The sequence below is a fragment of the Asterias amurensis genome, chromosome 21 (assembly GCF_032118995.1).
Source record: "Asterias amurensis chromosome 21, ASM3211899v1".
NCBI classification, from domain to species: Eukaryota; Metazoa; Echinodermata; class Asteroidea; order Forcipulatida; family Asteriidae; genus Asterias; species Asterias amurensis.
In genome coordinates, this window is record NC_092668.1 from 2,135,816 (window position 1) to 2,154,253 (window position 18,438).

The 18,438-nt window shown below is 37.8% G+C and overlaps 1 protein-coding gene across 6 annotated transcripts in view; it reads right to left on the reverse strand.

The window, feature by feature from the left end:
• LOC139952980 (maternal embryonic leucine zipper kinase-like) overlaps window positions 1-18,438 on the reverse strand; it is a 60,835-nt gene that overhangs the window by 22,041 nt on the left and 20,356 nt on the right. For 5 of the 6 annotated variants that reach the window (XM_071952336.1, XM_071952333.1, XM_071952337.1 and 2 more), the window contains exons 2-6: window positions 16,240-16,346; window positions 15,798-15,883; window positions 14,717-14,833; window positions 10,814-10,957; window positions 2,284-2,352 (exon numbers count right to left, since the gene is read on the reverse strand). In XM_071952336.1, the coding sequence (XP_071808437.1) occupies window positions 2,284-2,352; window positions 10,814-10,957; window positions 14,717-14,833; window positions 15,798-15,883; window positions 16,240-16,303 (480 nt within the window). In that variant the 5' untranslated portion in view covers window positions 16,304-16,346. Of the gene's footprint in view, window positions 1-2,283; window positions 2,353-10,813; window positions 10,958-14,716; window positions 14,834-15,797; window positions 15,884-16,239; window positions 16,347-16,869; window positions 16,953-18,438 lie in introns of those variants that run through there. The other variant, XM_071952338.1, reaches the window with a different exon arrangement.

Sequence of the window (18,438 nt, forward strand, 5' to 3'; positions counted from 1 at the left end):
GTAACCACAAAACTATATCACCAGGCCTAGAATTTTGTTCTTGAAAGGGCACAACTATTTCTCTCTGGATGAGGGGCCATGTTAATTTGTATTGGAACTTTGCAAAGGGCACTACAGCAAAACGTTCACAGGGCACCAAGGCAATGTCATGGCCGAGCGGTTAAGAGCACTGGATTCAAGCACTGGTGTTTGATCAGCAGGGTGTGGGTTCGGATCCCGGTCGTGACACTTGCTACATAAAAATTGGGGAGGTAGTGCTTTCTGCTCTACCGGCCAGGCTTCGAATTAATGATAACCAAGCCTACATTCGTATGGACTGTGAAAGGGGTAACCCTGTTTCACCCCTACAAGTAGGTGGCAACGGCCTCTGGAAAAAATAATTGTAGCCCACACCTTGAAGTGGCCTTCAGGCCTTGTGTGTCAGGCGACTTGCATAAAAAATTAATAAAAAAATCGCTGTTGGTGCTATGGGTTGTTTACTGATTCTCGTCCTGTAAAAACATTTGTGGTCCGGTAATAATTTTGAGCTACCAGCCCTATGGTCTTGTGGATCCCCTAAAAAAATATGATAAATATAAAAGTTGAGCACTAAAATGAAATGTAAATAACTCTTCTGTTTAAAATAAAAGCACAGTCTGAGCATGCATCTTTCTATCATCATTTAATTTAAAACAATTGTTTCAAATGACTGTCAAGAAAACAAATAAGTAGTGATCTACTAGTTTAAAAATAAATCGAGCAGGAAAATACATGACACTCAAGCTGAAACATCGGAACAGGTTTAATCAACTACTTCAAATGTTTACAAATTAATTCCCTTGACATTTTTTGAAGCAGGGCAAATTAGTACTTAAAGAAAACCCTTTAAGGGAAAGGCGGACGAATTTCAAACGCATCTGTTGGAGATAATTGTGCCTGTCTGGCGGGGACCGTCATCGACATGGGGAATGTTCCCCCCGATAAATTTATTAAGCGTAAACTTTATCTCTGGCTCACTGGGTTTTTCTCTCCCCAGGAGGAAATAAACGGGTGCGGGCGGGAGGATCTTAAGCAATAAATCAAGACACTGTTTATCCTTTGGAGGATAAAAATCAAGATTGATACGAATGTCTTGAGGATGATGCAAAAACCGCATCCCTCAAGATGATGAGACTGAAGATCCTTAGGAGTTTTCTTGTCATTTTAGTACGGCAATAAACGTCAATTGATGTAGAGTGATGTTGCCGCCCAACCATGTAAAAATTGACAGCATGGATGGTAGGGGCCTTGGGTGTTTGTTTGCAAGATATGGGGGAGAACCAATGTACTTGATTATCTTCAATGGTGTTAAGTAAACTGTTGAGACTAACACGCAGTGACTGAAATAGTGCGTTTTCTCATGTGGATCTTGTCTTGCAAAAAAAAATTTGGTCCATTAAAAACATTCCACTAGAAATGTTGAGCTACAAACATGACAAGCCCTGGGTCCTTAAAGGCTTTTCCAATCCCAACTCAAACAGTCATGAACAACAAGTACAGCATGTGCATGTACAAGTATTGTACATTATACATGGTGTACATGACAATACAATACATTCCATACCACACAACATTCTAGACACGAACATGTCAACGGTGGAGTTCTATAAATAGCGAGACTGCACAACATCAACAGAAGTTATCAAATAATAATGGCTGAAAGTCTAGGGACAAAAATATACGCCCTTCATGCTTAGATGAGCATGATGATACCCACTGCGCATACATTTATAGCTAGCTAATATGTTTAATATTGGGTAATATTAGCAAATCAAGGTTAACATTTCAACAACAATTTCTTTGAAAATTTAGGTTCAATCGGTCATCGGAGTCGGGAGAAATTAAGGGGAAAACCAACCCTTGTTTCCGTACGTTTCGTTGTGTCATGACGTGTGTTTAAAATAAATTTGTTGGTCTGGATATCAAGAACTGATAATTGTTTTAATGTTTTCTCAAAAACTACAGCATTTCATGGAATAATATTTCAAGGAAAGTCTTTCACCATTACCTTCTGTAAACCCTGTAAGTTATTTGTAAATCTGTGAACTTTTAATTTTTGTTCTGTTCAGAAGATGTCGAATGGCTTTAAATACATGTAACAAGGTTTTGAGGGCAAGAAATGCACTTTTTTCTCTAACATATGAAAAAATCTCATCTCTGTGAATAATCGATCTCAAAATCTTGATGTTTTATCAAATACACAACCCTGATCCTCATTTGAAACTTTCCCCCTTGGCTAACCCCAACCTCTACATCACACCATACCTTAGGTCTGGCAGCGAGTCCAAAGTCTATCAATTTTAGATTCTGCTCATCGTCGAGAAGAAGATTTTCCTGGAGAGAGAGTGAGAGAAAGAGGGAAGAAAAAAACGACAAATAAATATTTGGCGGGAAAAAAGGCAGTTGGGTAGCAACCAAGTTATTTTTCTCAAAAAAACATTGTAATAATGGAGAAAAGGCAGAAAGAAGGAAAGGAGAGCTTGAAATTGTTTGGAATTTTTCAATTCCTGAGCTAGAATTTTGGTCAAAATCAAACTGACCCTCTGTATGATTTCTGTTCTCCATTTAAATGTAAAAATTTAAGAGTTGAAGGGACAATGGAGCGAGATCCTTGGCCAGCTTGGCCAACTAATAATTCTGGCGTTACATTTCTCCACTGTGTTTTTTATTGAAGTTAGTACTCAGCCCTGCTTATTTTTTACTTAGCAAGAAATCGTTAAGAAACAGTATTTGCCGCTTAAGCAGCTTTATTGGCCCAATTTCATGGAGATGCTGAAGCAGAAAAAAACTTTCTGTTTAGCTGAATTGAGCAGGATACCAACTAACACTTGAACACATAACATAGTAGTTTGGCTGGTAATCTTACTCTGGTATGCAAAATTTTGATTTGCTTAACTACTTTTTTGTGCTGAAGCCCTCCCTGAAATCAGGCCAAGGTATTTGACCATGAGCAATTATGATTTGACCACGCCCGGCTTTTGCAACCTCCAACAGAAAGACTCCTAAACAAACAATTCCCTGCTCATTAAGTTGCACCTGTGAATATTTTGGGTTGCCCCAGGCAACTAAAAACCGCTTAATTTAGTACCCACCCGCAAGGTGGTATGGATCATTTCACAGTAAACAACAGTTCACTTTGAACTTTCAATACAAGATAGAAGTTGAATGTCAGTGGGTCAAGTCAACAATAACAGTCTTCCATTGAATTGGCGCAATCAATTCTAATTTCATAAACCTTTCTATACCATGGCTCACTTCGATTGGAAGCGATTTGAAAAAGACAACAAAATCAAGGCAATTCAAGCTCAGTTCACATAAGTTTATTAATGCAGGCGCTCACACAGCATGTGGAAAACATTCAATAGTTTATTAAAAAGCGGTATATGGCTGAATTCTTGAGCGTAATGAATGAAAGTTTCAAAATTTATTCAAGGAATATAAGGCTGAAAGATTTCCCTTTAATAGTGAAAGGGTTTTAATTTGTTGTATGTGTACATTATAAGAACTAGAGGGCGCACTGGTGATGCTGCTTCTTGCACAAATGCGACGGGACCGCAAGGAGACACGCGCGCCATTCTGTACGCGCATTGAATATGAAGTACATATTGGAGTTTGTATTTATTGAACGCTATACGCGATGCTGTTGTGTCAACTTACAAAATGGCCGCACAAACATACGCTGTGCGTGCCTGTTTTGTCAACTTAGAAAATGGCCGCCTGCGCGCATGCCGGGTCGCGTATATAGGCCAGTGCGCCCTCTCGTTCTTATATATAACTCTAATGTAAGATGAAAGCCATTCCAAATTCAAATTCAGTAATCAGCCAATTTACTAGGGCTCGAATTTGACACTGCATCACAGGGGTTGTGTTAATTAATTGAATATTTATTGAGAATAATGCCTCACTGTAAAACATCGTGGACAAATCATGATATCATATGACTAGGAGCCCTACTGCTAGAGCAGAATGCACTACCCACCCAACTTTTTACGAATCAACTATGGTTAAGTGCCTAGCTCATTTCTATTTTAAGCTCAGGTTTACTAAACAAAACATACAAGAAGTAAACTATACTGCTAAATTGTTTGTAACTTTTGTAACAGTAGGACTTGTTTATTCATTTTGTTCGTCTCGTTTTCGCTAGGGTAGCACGATCAGTTGACAAAGAACTATTCTCCCTGTATGCCTGAGAGTCCCAAAGGACTACAGTATGCGATAATTTATTTTTTCAATTATCTTCAAGCACACTTGAATCCTTGATCCATAGCAACAAGAGGGTGATATTAACCTAGATTTCACGGCCCATATCACACCCTGTTCTTAATGTGCTGGTCTCTGCAGAGTATTAAGCTTTTTAAAGGGTCTGGGTACTTCTTACACAATGTCCACAGATTTACATTAAACTTAAAGGAACACGTTGCCTTGGACCGGTCGAGTTGGTCTTTGAAAAGCGTTTGTAACCGTTTTTATAAAATGCATATGGGTAGAAAGATGTTGTAAAAGTAGAATACAATGATCCACACAAACATGCCTCGAAATTGCGTGGTTTTCCTTTTACCTCGTCGACTAACACGTCGGCCATTTATGGGGGTCAAAATTTTGACTCCCATAAATGGCCGACCATGTTAGTTCGCACAGTAGAAGGAAAACCACGCAATTTCGAGGCAAACTTGTGTGGATCATTGTATTCTACTTTTAAAACATCTTTCCAACCATATGCATTTTATAAAAAACGGTTACAAACGCTTTTGTTTTGACCAACTCGTCCGATCCAAGGCAACGTGTTCCTTTAAACAGTTTGAAGATAAAGAAAGTAGAAAGCTTCCCTCAAAAATACTATTTGCTGAGGTGCTGTAGTGTTTAAGAAATGAGTAAAATAATGTCACAAAAACTCTTTCCTTTAGTCTCAACGTACTAACCAGTTATGGTATTTTACCATAACATACCATTTATAATACATTTTTACATGAAAAATAATTTTCGTCTCACTGACAGACTAACATGACTGAGACAAAAATTATTTGCTTATTTTAGCTAAGCAAAAAAATTTGGAAAGTGACTGGCGGTCAACACTGGGATTAGTAACCAATGTCTCAGTCAGTGTTTTTTTTTCTTCTTTTTTTCTTTTTTTTTTTTTTTTTTTTTTTACATTTCAAAAAGTTCTACTTGATTATCCCAACTGCGAATTCCTCATGCAATTATCACCAAGCAGATGGGGTTCCATTTATTCCATCATTCAATATTGAGTCTTTCCATCCATAAGATAAAAAAAAAACATATGAGGTTATGTCACCTGAGAACATCTGAGGGAAATTGGAGTGTTATGCACAGAGAAGATTCTGCGATAACGATCGGTGGATATTACGGACTTAATGGACTCTCTTTTCGAGGGACAGACTCAACGAGAGATTTCAGATAACACACAATTAAGCAATCTTGAATTGCCGTACAAAAAAAAAACTTTGTTCTTGTAATTGCAAAAAAATGAAGGATGGTCAAGCACACAATACATTGTGCATGAAGTGGTTTTTTGATGTTTTGTTTTGTTTTGGCGAGGTTTAGTTTTTAGCATATTTTGGATGTCGCCAACAATCTGGAGCGTTTATATTTACGCAGGAAGAATAATTCAAAATTGGAATACACAGTCTATGAACCATTCCATGCAGAAACACGATTCTCAGATTAAAATGTTATTGAACTCCTCTCTCTATAACCACATTGCTTTCAAGGAATTGTTTCTCAAAATGCTTTGCATTATAAAAAGCTGCAGTGCTTCTTATAACCAAGTAAGTTTTTAAAGCCATTGGACCCTTTCGGTATACAATGGTTTCCAAGGCCCACACTTTGTGTACCACAACTTCTATTTCAAATATCGAACCTGTGAAAATTAAGCCTCAATCGGTCATCTGAGTCGGGAGAAGATAACTGGAAAACCTACCCTTGTTTTTCGCCCATTTTGCCGTGTCACGACATGTGTTTAAAATAAATCCGTAATTCTCGTTAACAAGAATTTATATTGTTTTGCTGTTTTCTCAAAAAGTAAAGCATTTCATGGAATAATATTTCAAGAGAAGTCTTTCACCATTGCCTTCTGTAAACCCTGTAAGCTATTTGTAAATCTGTGAACTTTTATTTTTTTTCTGAACCGAAAGGGTCCAATGGCTTTAAGGTCATAGTTTTTGGAGTAGTAACAGAGCCCTGACTGGCCTTCACGGCTCCAAGTAATTAATTCAAGGTCTGACGTATCAATAAAATTCCCCCTCCCCTCAACCCCTTGCCAGCCCACTCCTCCCTCCCCCATGGCAGAACTCAACATAGCCCACTTTCATACTGCTTGACAAACTTCTTTGCTAAGCAAACATTGAGTGTGGCACCAGTCACAACAATGTAACCTTAATGTAATTTTGGCTGGTAATCTGTTTCTGTAAAGCAATACTTTTCCGTGCTTAGCAAATTTTCCCTGCGCTCTCTCCAATCCCTTCTTAACCTCCTATAAGATCAGCTCCCTTCAATCCCTTCTAAACCTCCTATAAGATCAATGATCAGTCAAGATCCACAACAGCAGTCATTTTGAAGGATGACAAAGCCAGAAAGAGGACACCATAAGCTGCTACAAGAATGTATCTAACCATCGGCCACCTGCTGGGTCTTATTTCAAGCTTTGCGCTGCCTCCTTGCACTGCCTCCCGCTGCTCCTAGACCGTGAGGCAGATTCTTCTAGCAAGAAGTTCCACAACAGGAAAGTCTTATAGAAGTATTTTAGACAAAAATAACGTTACACAAAAAGATGTGTATTTAACTTGTACACATGTTTTCAGGCATGATTTTTGTTCTTGGGGAAAAGTAGGAAAAACTTTCGAGTGCAAGGGCTGACCTGCATGTACATACAAAGTGCAGACTTTAATGCTACTTAATCACAAAATCAGACTTTTGTGAGAAGAATATCACGCCTGTCTTTTATGGCAAGAGCCAAAAATATGTTTAAAGGCAGTGGACACTATTGGTAATTACTAAAAAATAATTATTAGCACAAAACCTTACTTGGTGACGAGTAATGGGGAGAGGTTGATGGTATAAAACATTGTGAGAAACGGCTCCCTCTGAAGTGCCATAGTTTTCGAAAAAGAAGTAATTTTTCATGAGTTTGATTTCGAGACCTCAGATTTAGAACTTGAGGTCTCGAAATCAACAATCTAAACACACACAACTTTGTGTGACAAGGGTGTTTTTTCTTTCATTATTATCTCGCAAGTTAGACGACCGATTGAGCTCAAATTTTCACAGGTTTGTTATTTTATGCATATCTTGAGATACACCAACTGTGAAGGCTAGTCTTTGACAATTACTAATAGTGTCCACTGCCTTTAAAGAAAATGGTAATTTTTTCAAGATTGACAAGACTTAAATAAATATTCCATTCTCGGCCTTTACATGTAACGCTCTGTGAGTTTGTATAAATCTTCCAACATGCTAATGTGCAAGCTTAGTTTATTAGCACAAGCTTGTTGTTGTTTCTTTTTTGGTGTTTTCTTTTCCTTTTCATTGTTTTATTTGACGTATGATGTCTGTTTATATTTTGGCAGGTGGTTTTTATTGTAGGTTTTTCATTTTGTTTATTACATTGCTTTGTACAAATTGTTTATTGATTGTTAGGAGGTTGGTTCAAGTTTGGGGGGGGGGGTCGTCGTAACTTGTTAATACAAGGGAGAATGCATCCTTCCTAAGTACACTACGGAGTGACCTAGAAAAACAAGCACCATCACCATCCCATAATGCACTGGTACTGCATTAGCGAAGAGACTATAATGTCGAGGCAACTGCTCCCCGACTAATTTGCCGGGTCTGGTCTATGTTTCAACGGCCACAATAATCAAGCCAGCACTGACTGACCTACGACATATGAAACCTGAACCAACTGAGGTGGTTCTGATCTTGTGATTGCTGGTGTACAGACACAAATCTCAACGCCGGGGATAAAAATTGGTATGCATGCAAAGTTTATTAGTCTAAAAGGGGGAGGAGCTTGTGAAAGGGGGGCATATGGGCTCTCTCGTTGCGAGTCACTGAGTGAACTTAGTGGAGGGGTGGCATGTGACGAAGGATGACAAGTAAAAACTCCAGCTCATTTCTTCGTCTATTTATATCGGGGAACATGATATGATACGACGTTCGTAAATTTATCCATTAATGGTATTGAAACCCATGTGAAACCTAACCTGTGACACTGAAAGGTTCCGTGGAGTAAGTTACGTACATGCAGCACTACCCGCTAAGAGATACAAAACAGATTGTTCCAAATAATCAATATATGGAGTTACGGTTATAAAACGCCAAGACCGGTAACCTGACTAGCGCACATTTAAGAGAAAAAAACCATCGGAGAAAGAAAGGGCACCAGGTCCAAAAAATGCAAATGGACAAATGCAAGAACAAGCCGTGGGTATTAATTAAGTTTGTGTGGGCATGAAAGCTTGGACTGCCACTCTATTTGAACTTGTTTGATGTGTATGCAGAAGAACTGCATATATATCGGCTACTTTACACCTCTATGTGTAAACCAGGGCATGGTTATCAGTCAAACAAGGCAAGGTATCGACCCTTTGGACACTTCACTTTGTCTTGAGAAACCTCAACTTGCAAGTACTTGTTCTCTCTGACAAAAGAGCATTTTAAGTAAATTCCAGAAGGTGTATGTAGATAGATGTATTTCACAAAGTTTTATGTAATTTTGTTTTGTACTGGTACCAGCAACTATTGTACATTTAGTTTGTTAATAGTTTGTTATTTTGTGACCTTTTGCATTATTCATTGGTTAAGGGCAACCGACCGTTAATGATTATGCTAAGCATATAAGCCATTTTTATAGCATTGGTTTCACTCTAACTAAAACTTTAAAGGAACACGTTGCCTTGGATCGGTCGAGTTGGTCTTTGAAAATCGTTCTGTAACCGTTTGTTGTAAAATGTATATGGTTAGAAAGATATTGTAAAAGTAGAATACAATGATCTACACAAATATGCCTCGAAATTGCGTGGTTTTCTTTTTACCCTGTCGACTAACACGGTCGGCCATTTATGGGAGTCAAAATTTTGACTCCCATAAATGGCCGACCGTGATAGTTCGCGACGTAAAAGGAAAACCGTGTAGTTTCGAGTGATACTTGTGTGGATCATTATATTCTACTTTTAAAACATCTTTCTAACTATATGCATTTCATAACAAATGGTTTCAAACGCCTTTAATAGACCAACTCGTCGGATCCAAGGCAACGTGTTCCTTTAAGGGCAACCGACCGCTAATGATTATGCCAACGGATCAGCCATTTTTATAGGTTTGGTTTCACTCTAACTAAAACTTTAAAGGCATTATACAGTATTGGTAGACCTGACAAAATAGTCACAGACAGTGTTCATGTTTTCTGTGATCAATAAACATGATTAATGAAGAGAGAAAAAACTTGAAAATTTGAGCTTTAAAAAAAAAAGCAGTTGTGTAACTCAGACGAAAATAGTGAACAGTCAATTTTCAGCATGTTCTACACTTTGGTTAAACTACAAACAAAATCAAAAACGAGAAAGAAGATCACCCAAGTATGTGCAGGTACACGTAGTACCCAAACTAAAAAAAAATACAAAACATAGGATTCAAACTGCCTCTAGCTATCGGGCAACCTCGGTAGTCTAGTTGGTAAGACACTGCTCTAGAATTGCAAGGGTCGTGGGTTCGAATCCCACCCGAGTAACATGCCTGTGATATTTTTTCTCAGGACTCGGGGAAAGTACTGAACGTATACAGTGTAAACACACATCGGTGTATGAGTAAAAACCAAAAATAATATTCTTTGTCCCCGATGCAAATTTAACATCTCTTATAAAAAAATACATGCATCTCATATCTGTTTACACCCTGAAGCAAAACAAAAATGAAAATAATATAATAATACCATTTGCACGAGTGAGTTTGGTGGTTGCTTTCAATCGACACGACAGCGTAAAAACATAATAATAATGACAGTGTGTGAGATGTTATTATCATTCTAACGTAATGCCAACTAAAATTAGGACTGCAGGACGGAATAATATGGTTAAGTAATTACGAGATACATCTGCAAATTTAGTTGGGGACACAGCTCATAGCATGCTGTGGGTGTAATACATCAACATCTCCCCCCACGACATCTTCTGACGGCATGCCGTCGCGACGGAGCATGAAGTTTTCTGTGACGGATGTGGATTAGTTTCATCGGTCGCATTTTGATGAATTCAAATCGTGCAATACGTGACGGGTCTTTGAAGAACAGATCATTCACGATGTTGAATTCAGTATGAGAATGCGAACTTGAATGTAATTCAAACTCCAACCACTCGAGTAGTTTAACAGCTCCTGGGCATTTACTACCAGGGTTCTGCCCTTTGCACAAGGAAGGGTATCGGACCGTTTATGTGCCAAAACGGCGCAAATTTCGGCCAAAAATAGTAACATTTTATTTTGAAGGGTTTTGAACCAAGACAAGATTAGCCACCAGGTAGAAAACATTCCAAAGACGTTTTTGGCCGAACCTAAAAAAATGTTGGTCCACAGGTTTGAAAAATCCTTGGGAGAACCCTGACTGCTCTGGAAAAGAAACTACATAGTCCCACATAACTTGCAGGAAAATACTGTACGTTAAAGAGCCTTGAGCGTCACTGAGTGGCGGATATGCGCGCTATATAAGAAGCAACTATCACTACTACATACACCTCGCTTTGACTACATGTATTTCAACACAGCAGTAATTTCAAAACAATCTTCTTACCGGTTTCAAGTCTCTGTGGGCGTAGCCCTTGTCGTGTATGTAAGCGACAGCTGATAAAATCTGTCGGAAGAATTTTCTCGCCTCAGATTCTTTGAGTCTGTCTTTGGCGACGATGTAATCAAAAAGCTCCCCACCTGGACAATACTGAAAGGAGGATCAGAGGGTGAGAATTACAAGAGGTTAAGAAAAGCTCAAATGGTTTGGACGCGATGACGGAATGTCGTGACAACTGCTAAAACATGTTCATGTGGGCGTACATGTCCATGTACGCATACTTACATAAATGGGCATTATTTATGAATCTATCAATGGTGAACTAAGTTTTTGTTTTGAATGAGGTGGGTATACATTCAGTATTGTCAGCAGCCCACTCAGTAAAAATCAGAAAGAGTGACTACATGTATAAGTCATCAGGCCTGCATGCTTTGTTTTTTTGAAAGGGCAAGGGCATCAAGGCATACATTTCCTCTATGGTAAAGAGCACCCCATAAGAATTTCTGAATTTCTACTGGGAGAGCATTTCAAGGGCACCAAAGCAATGACCAGGAGGCATGGAGGCAACCGCTTTTGTGGCCTCCGTGAAGTTTCAGGCCCGAGTCATAAACTGCAACCTGAAAAAACATGGTGTAATAAAACCACTGCAATGCTATGTAGAAAATATTTCAACAGCCATAAACAAATAATTTAATAATAATAAAATAAAAAAAGATGTGCGTGGAATGACGTAATCATCTTTTGTCCAAATTGCAAAATGAATATTCTCATCTACTTGCACGGAAATAATCATCCTTAGGTAATGCGTCATGCACGAGCGCACTACCGAGCATGGATTATGACATCGCAGTGGTGGTACTGATGTCATAGGTTTGAATGACATCATAGGCTTAGATCTCGGCGTCATAATTATCACTCAGTCCAAGTGGCTATTTTTATCTTAAATAAATTTTTGTTCTTGGGTCTTTTGTGTTGTTACACATGTGTGTACACTTTCTATGTTTGTGTGTATGACATGCATATGTGTATACGTGTTTTGTTCTTACAAAGAGATGAACAAACAACAACAGATGTGATTTCATTTGGTATTTGCTTTTCAAATAAATACTGGAAAACAATAAACACATTTTCTAATAAAATTAATAATTCAGACTGGTTGTAAACAAAATACAAATTAAAGACACTGGACACTATTGGTAATTGTCAAAGACCAGCCTTCTCACTTGGTGTATCTCAGTATAAGCATATAAAATAACAAACCTGTGAAAATTTGAGCTCAATCAGTCTTCGAAGTTGCGAGATATTAATGAAAGAAAAAACACCCTTGTCGCACCATGGTCACACGAAGTTGTGTGCTTTCAGATGCTTGATTTTGAGACCTCAAATTCTAAATCTGAGGTCTTGAAATCAAAATCGTAGAAAATTACTTCTTTCTCGAAAACTACTCCACTTCAGAGGATGTTTTATACTCCCAACCTCTCCCAATTACTCGTTACCAAGTAAGTTTTTATGCTAATAATTATTTTGAGTAATTACCAATAGTGTCCACTGCCTTTAACCAAATAAATGATAGCAAGTAATACATAAAATAAGTATGAGAAATACAAAGTTAACCAAACAATCTTCATTAAAAAAAACACTTTTTATTTCCGAAACCAAGACCCCCCAGCTCTTTTCTATTTATTTATCGGACTTAACCATTCATGCTTTTGTTCTGTAAGCCAACATATTGCTTTTAAATTTTACAGTGACCATTATTGTATTTTTAATTTTCTTTTAGCTTTGTAATCACTATGATCTTTTGTGGGGCGCTTTAAAATGCCTGCACAGCAATTATTCATAAAGGACATTCTACAATTAAAGATGGAATTTGTCAAGGCATTCATTCGCAAAGAAATGAATGAATGAAATATTTAGACTGAAGCTTTGCATCATGTGAACAATAAGAATTAACTATAAATAAATAGTAAACTTGCGGGTACAACCATGTAAAAAATATGTTTTGTGTAAGTGTTAGCTCTGAAAAGAGCCAGTATGGTCTCGGCGTTCCGAACAGTATACTCTGCTCGTCTTCAGGAGACAATTTGTAGTTACATGTAACTCTTGAAATAATTTAAGTTGCACACTGATTTACAGAGAGGTTCTCTTGAAGGTTGCTCAGTTCTAAAAATATAAAGTCTGTTTGGTATTAGACGAACATCCCTAGTGGCTCTGTTAACATCAGCCTAAGGTGTATACTATAATTGGTCTAAGTCTAGGAATGTCCTGATCGGTTTCCCATACAGTGAACTTCAGTGGAAAACTAATTCATAATTTTTGAATTGAAGTGTAGTGACCAAAAAAAACCCAGACCCAATGACCTTTATGACCCCACACCGGCACCACGCTAGTTTCTCCAAGAGGACTACGATGTAAACACAAATCAAATCTACATGTACATGTAGCTTGTTTACCCAAGATTGTCAAAGTAACTGAACTTAAAAACAAAACTCATAAATATGTAAGACAGTTTAAGCTTAATTTCTTAAAGCTGTTTAGCAGACAATACTGCTTGACAAATTTCTCTGCCAGGCACAAAATGAGTAGCTTGTTTACCTAAGAATGTCAAAGTAACTGAACTTAAAAACAAAACTCATAAATATGTAAGACAGTTTAAGCTTAATTTCTTAAAGCTGTTTAGCAGACAATACTGCTTGACAAATTTCTCTGCCAGGCACAAAATGAGTAGCTTGTTTACCTAAGAATGTCAAAGTAACTGAACTTAAAAACAAAACTCATAAATATGTAAGACAGTTTAAGCTTAATTTCTTAAAGCTGTTTAGCAGACAATACTGCTTGACAAATTTCTCTGCCAAGCACAAAATGAGTAGGGAACCATTCGCAACAGTGTAAACTTAACCAGTCAATGCTGGTAACCTGCTTTTGCCAAGCAAGATTTTCCTGTGTTTAGCATCATGTTTTTGTGCAGCTTACATGCTTTATGAAATTGGGCCCAGCTCAGTTGTGTTATTGTACATTACATCACGAACTCCTGGCATCTAGCCAGAGAGGATCAAATTCTTCAGTGATGAAAACATGTTGGACTGCGTAATCGGATTGTAAATATAACCACAGCTGTGTACTTCGCATGTAACCCCTCATTTTTTAAATCACATCGGCATTTCAGGCAGTACGAGAGCACGTGCACGTACGTAGACCCATATTTCAAATCTCTCTCCACATTGCGTAGGAAGTTGTCATAGACACAACATGGGCCGACTTTATGAATATTTTAAGGTCGATGACTTTCCATTTCAAAAAGATGAAAATCTTAATGCTCGCCACAATCACAAAATCTATAAACAGAACATTTTCAGTCCCAAATGAAATCCATGATTTGTTGAAACAACACCTGCAACCCTCAAAAATATAGTAAAACCATAGGCAGAAAATAGTAATAAATACAAATAAATCAATCAATCAAATCAATTTAAGCTTACAGGTCATAGTTTTTGTCATTGCAATGCTGATTTAAAGTCAAAGCTATAAAGAAAGATAGAATAAAATATTAATAACAAAGTATAACATAGGATGTGAAACAACCGGGGCTTAAATTCCCCTGGAATCACCAGGGGTTTTACTACCTTGGAAGTGGATCTGTAGTGTGAAAAGGGTCATAGAGGTATTCTAAAGACAAAAACTGCCTTACCCTACATAATAATAATAAAACATCAATTATATTGCGCATTCTGGATCACAGATCCCTTGATGCACTTTACAATTTAAAAAGGCCAAAGTTATAAAGACACACTACAGACAAAAATAACGTGTCAGTTGTATACAAAGATTAAAAATGTTAAATACTAAAACTTAGTTAAGCAAAAATGGCTCCCAGAGTAAAAAACACATTACTTGAGATTGTCAACTCACCTCAATGACCATGAAGATCTTGTGTTTTGTTTCTACCACTTCATACAGGGTGCAGATGTGCTGATGGACCAGTTCCTTCATAGCCATTATCTCCGTCTTTACTCTTGGCAAATCGGCCTGAAAAACATCCAAGGTATTTATTTGTTTATTTTATTTTAAATCTTCGGACATAATTCTTTGTTGGCAGGGGCGTCCAGGGTAAGGCAAAAGTCTTTTAACACTTTCTTAAATTCAATTATTTTTTGGCAAAGAGTCGGAGAGGGAAACAAAAAAACAAGAAGAGGATCGAGACAGTAATTTGAAATTTTAGATCAGGTATTAGTATCATCGTACAAGTCATTACACGACATCAGTCTCTCACAACAGAGTCGCATCTGTTCTCCTACAAAAAGAATAAAGAAACCTGAGTATCTATGAGAAGGCTCCAAGAATATCCATTTTGTTAAAGAAAATACACACATTGCGTCTTGCATTACAGTCCAAATGTACAGCGTATTTTTGCCTTCTATGTTGATTTTGGTGGTTTTTTTTTTTTAAATATATGTGAAAATAGGTTAATGTGGGACCCAATCTTTATGAAGACAAAATGGGAATTTGATAACGTTTTCCAGGTCACAGCGGGGAAGATTGCTTTCAACGAAGCGTTGCGTGGCCGAAACCTAGTTCTTTTTGTCTGAATGTGTAGCGAGTATCGAGGTCTTCATTTAATTACTTTTCTCAGATTGTTACTGTACAAACCCAGCCCTGACGACAACACAAAATTATAGCCAAGTCACAGTGTTTGGTCTGCAATACTCACTGGAGTATACACAAAAAACTAAATGTACGAAAATCTGCAGAATGCTCCTATTCCTCTCCTGCAGTAAGCCAAAAAAAATGTGTTTACCTGTGCCAAATTTCATAGAGCTATTTAAAGCAGCAAATATTGCTAAATAATTTTCTGCTAAGCAGAAATAAGCAGGATACCAGTCACAAATTGAACATGTGACATGGTAGTTTGGCTGGTAAACTTATTCTGGTTAGCAAAATTGTATTGTGCTACTTTTTGTGCTTTTATAATATTGGGCCCTAGTGAACTTACCCCTAATGCTCGCTTGTCCATAATCTTCACGGCTACTTTCTCTCCAGTAACAATGTGAGTTGCTAACTTCACTTTGGCAAAACCACCTTAGTGAGAAGAGGGAAATTAAGATCAAAGAATGAAGATACAGACATGAAACTTAAGGAAGGCAATGAAGACAGATGCCTCCATGCCCCTGGTCCCTACCGTTGTGTCCTTAAAAATGTTCAAGTGAAAATTTGTATTTCCCACAGAAAGGTATGTATGCCTAATCTGAGCGCTGAGAAACTCTTCTTTTTTTTTCTTCAAAATTTGGGCACTAAAAAATTGTTTAAGTTAAAATTATGTTCAAGTGAAAATTTAAATTTCCCACATGAGGTACTGACCTCTGAGAAACTCTTCTTCTTTTTCGCAAAATCTTAAAAGGCAGTTTAAAAGTAAAAAAAATAATAAATATTGTTACCTGAACCGACGGTTTCTTTGAGGTGGTAACGAGACCTGATCTCGTCATACTCTGAAGCAGCCATGTTTTGTTTCAGGCCGTTGATGGCAATCTCAGGGGCCTTCAACCTGAGGAAAGTAAAAAAAAAAAAAAAAAAACATCAAATGAGCGACAAATCTACTACATGTAAGTACTCAAAATGCGGACAGGTCTAGCTTGAGAGAAAGTCCCAACACTGACAAATTCTGTAAATTGTTCATCGACATCGTTGCACAAACACTTTATGTGCATCATGTCGTTGAGGATGTGTTGAATTTTCAAATCTCGCTCGATTGAATTTGAAGCCTTTTGTCTGGTTAGAACAATCACTCAAAGAATCTGATGTGACTTGCGCCGTGAAAGAATCTCAGATTCGGTTTACTACGTTTGGGGTTTTGACAATGCAGATGCCTAACAACTCAACGATGTAATTCAGCATATTCGGCCGAGTAAAAGAAGCAAATCAAAATATTGAGATGCAAGATCGTTGAATCGCGGGCACGATAGTAACTCTCGGATCTGACAAAATGAAATCCACAATGTAGGAGATATCTTCATCACATCAGGGAACCTCCACCAGCTTTTAATTTCCGATAAAGCGTTTCATCTTACGAAAGTCAGCTCGAGACGTTGACCGAATCCTCCGCAACCTCACAAGATGGAGTGTTTTGAGATGGTTCTTGGCACACAGTATCATGGACCAAGGCTGCTTATTATGCCAGTGTATTTCTCATGTGGTGTATGATTTAGCGTCAAGACCAACCAACCATAGCCAACAGCGTTTGAACACACTATTTCTTTTCTAGTCATACGCAGTACATCAAATGCTGATTGTATTCCCTATAACACCTGATGCCGCCAAAAAAACACATAATGCAATGTAATCAGTAGAATTATAATGTGTCTGCACATGCACTAGTGCTCAATTATCCAAAGCAGAACAACATAGTTTTTTTTAAAGCTTTACAGAGATACCAGCACAACAAATGCCGCGACCTGAATGTATACAGAGGCCACCGAGAAATTGAATGTGAAAATCTAATTATGCAAATTAAAATTGATTTGCGGCTTTGGACAAACGAGTAGTGTGTAAATTGTGGACGTTAAGTGCTACGGGCAAATTGGAAGGTTCTGGTATTGCTATGATGCATTAGGGCTATCGCGCATCGATACAGTGGCCGAAGTACATGAACACAGTTTTCATCTTCGAACAGGACACAAGGTTTTTGTTTCACTTAAAAAATAATGATTCGCTACCTTTTAGAGCCAAAGATAGAGGAACCCTATAGCATTTACTTCATCACACGACCATCTTAAGACATAAATTGGTGATCAAACAAGGGAAATCGCACACTTATGGGCTTGCGGCACATAGGATAAGCCAATAAGCAACCTTCTTTTGACCTCTAGCTTGGAGGGCGCCCTTCTCAAATTACGTCACGCGCATAAGGCGCAATAGTTCTTAACAGGGGAATTCTAAGGAAAGGGATGTACATGTACACACAGAATTTTTTGTATAAAATCTATGGGAGATGTTAACAAACAAAGGGGACAATTAAAGAGTAAAATAAGTCTCCACAGGGATGCAAAAAATAGAAATGTTGGTCCACACTCACAATTTCAACCTGTCAGTAGTAAGCATACATTAAGAAGTGTGGACTGAGAACAAAAGAGGTCCACACATAAGGCAGAGTTTGAAATACTAGGTGGACTTTAATACACACATGCTCACACAGTGTTTCCACCAGTGTTGAAGGTGATTTTTCTTAAAGAATGCTCACAGACCAAGGCCCAATTTCATAGAGCTGCTAAGCTCACAAATTTGCTTAGTATGACATTTCTTCCTTGATAAAAACAGGGTTAACAACCAAATATATATCCACTTGGTTTTCAGGATTTGGCAAACAACAGCTGAATACCAGTATCAAGCAATATGCAACAAATGGAAATTTGGTTGGTAATCCTTTAATTTTTGTGTTGAGCATCTCATGAAATTGGGCCCTGTTAACTAGTCCGTCTGACCAGCAAATAAAAAAAGTTAAGAGCGAAGCCTACATAAGTTTACTGGCCCGATGATACAGTAAATGTAAATTAGCTGGCCTCAGCCTAGTGATCCAATGTAAAGGTTGAGCCCTGCAATAACAAGCGATAATTTAAGCAAACAATCAATTGAGGTTTTTA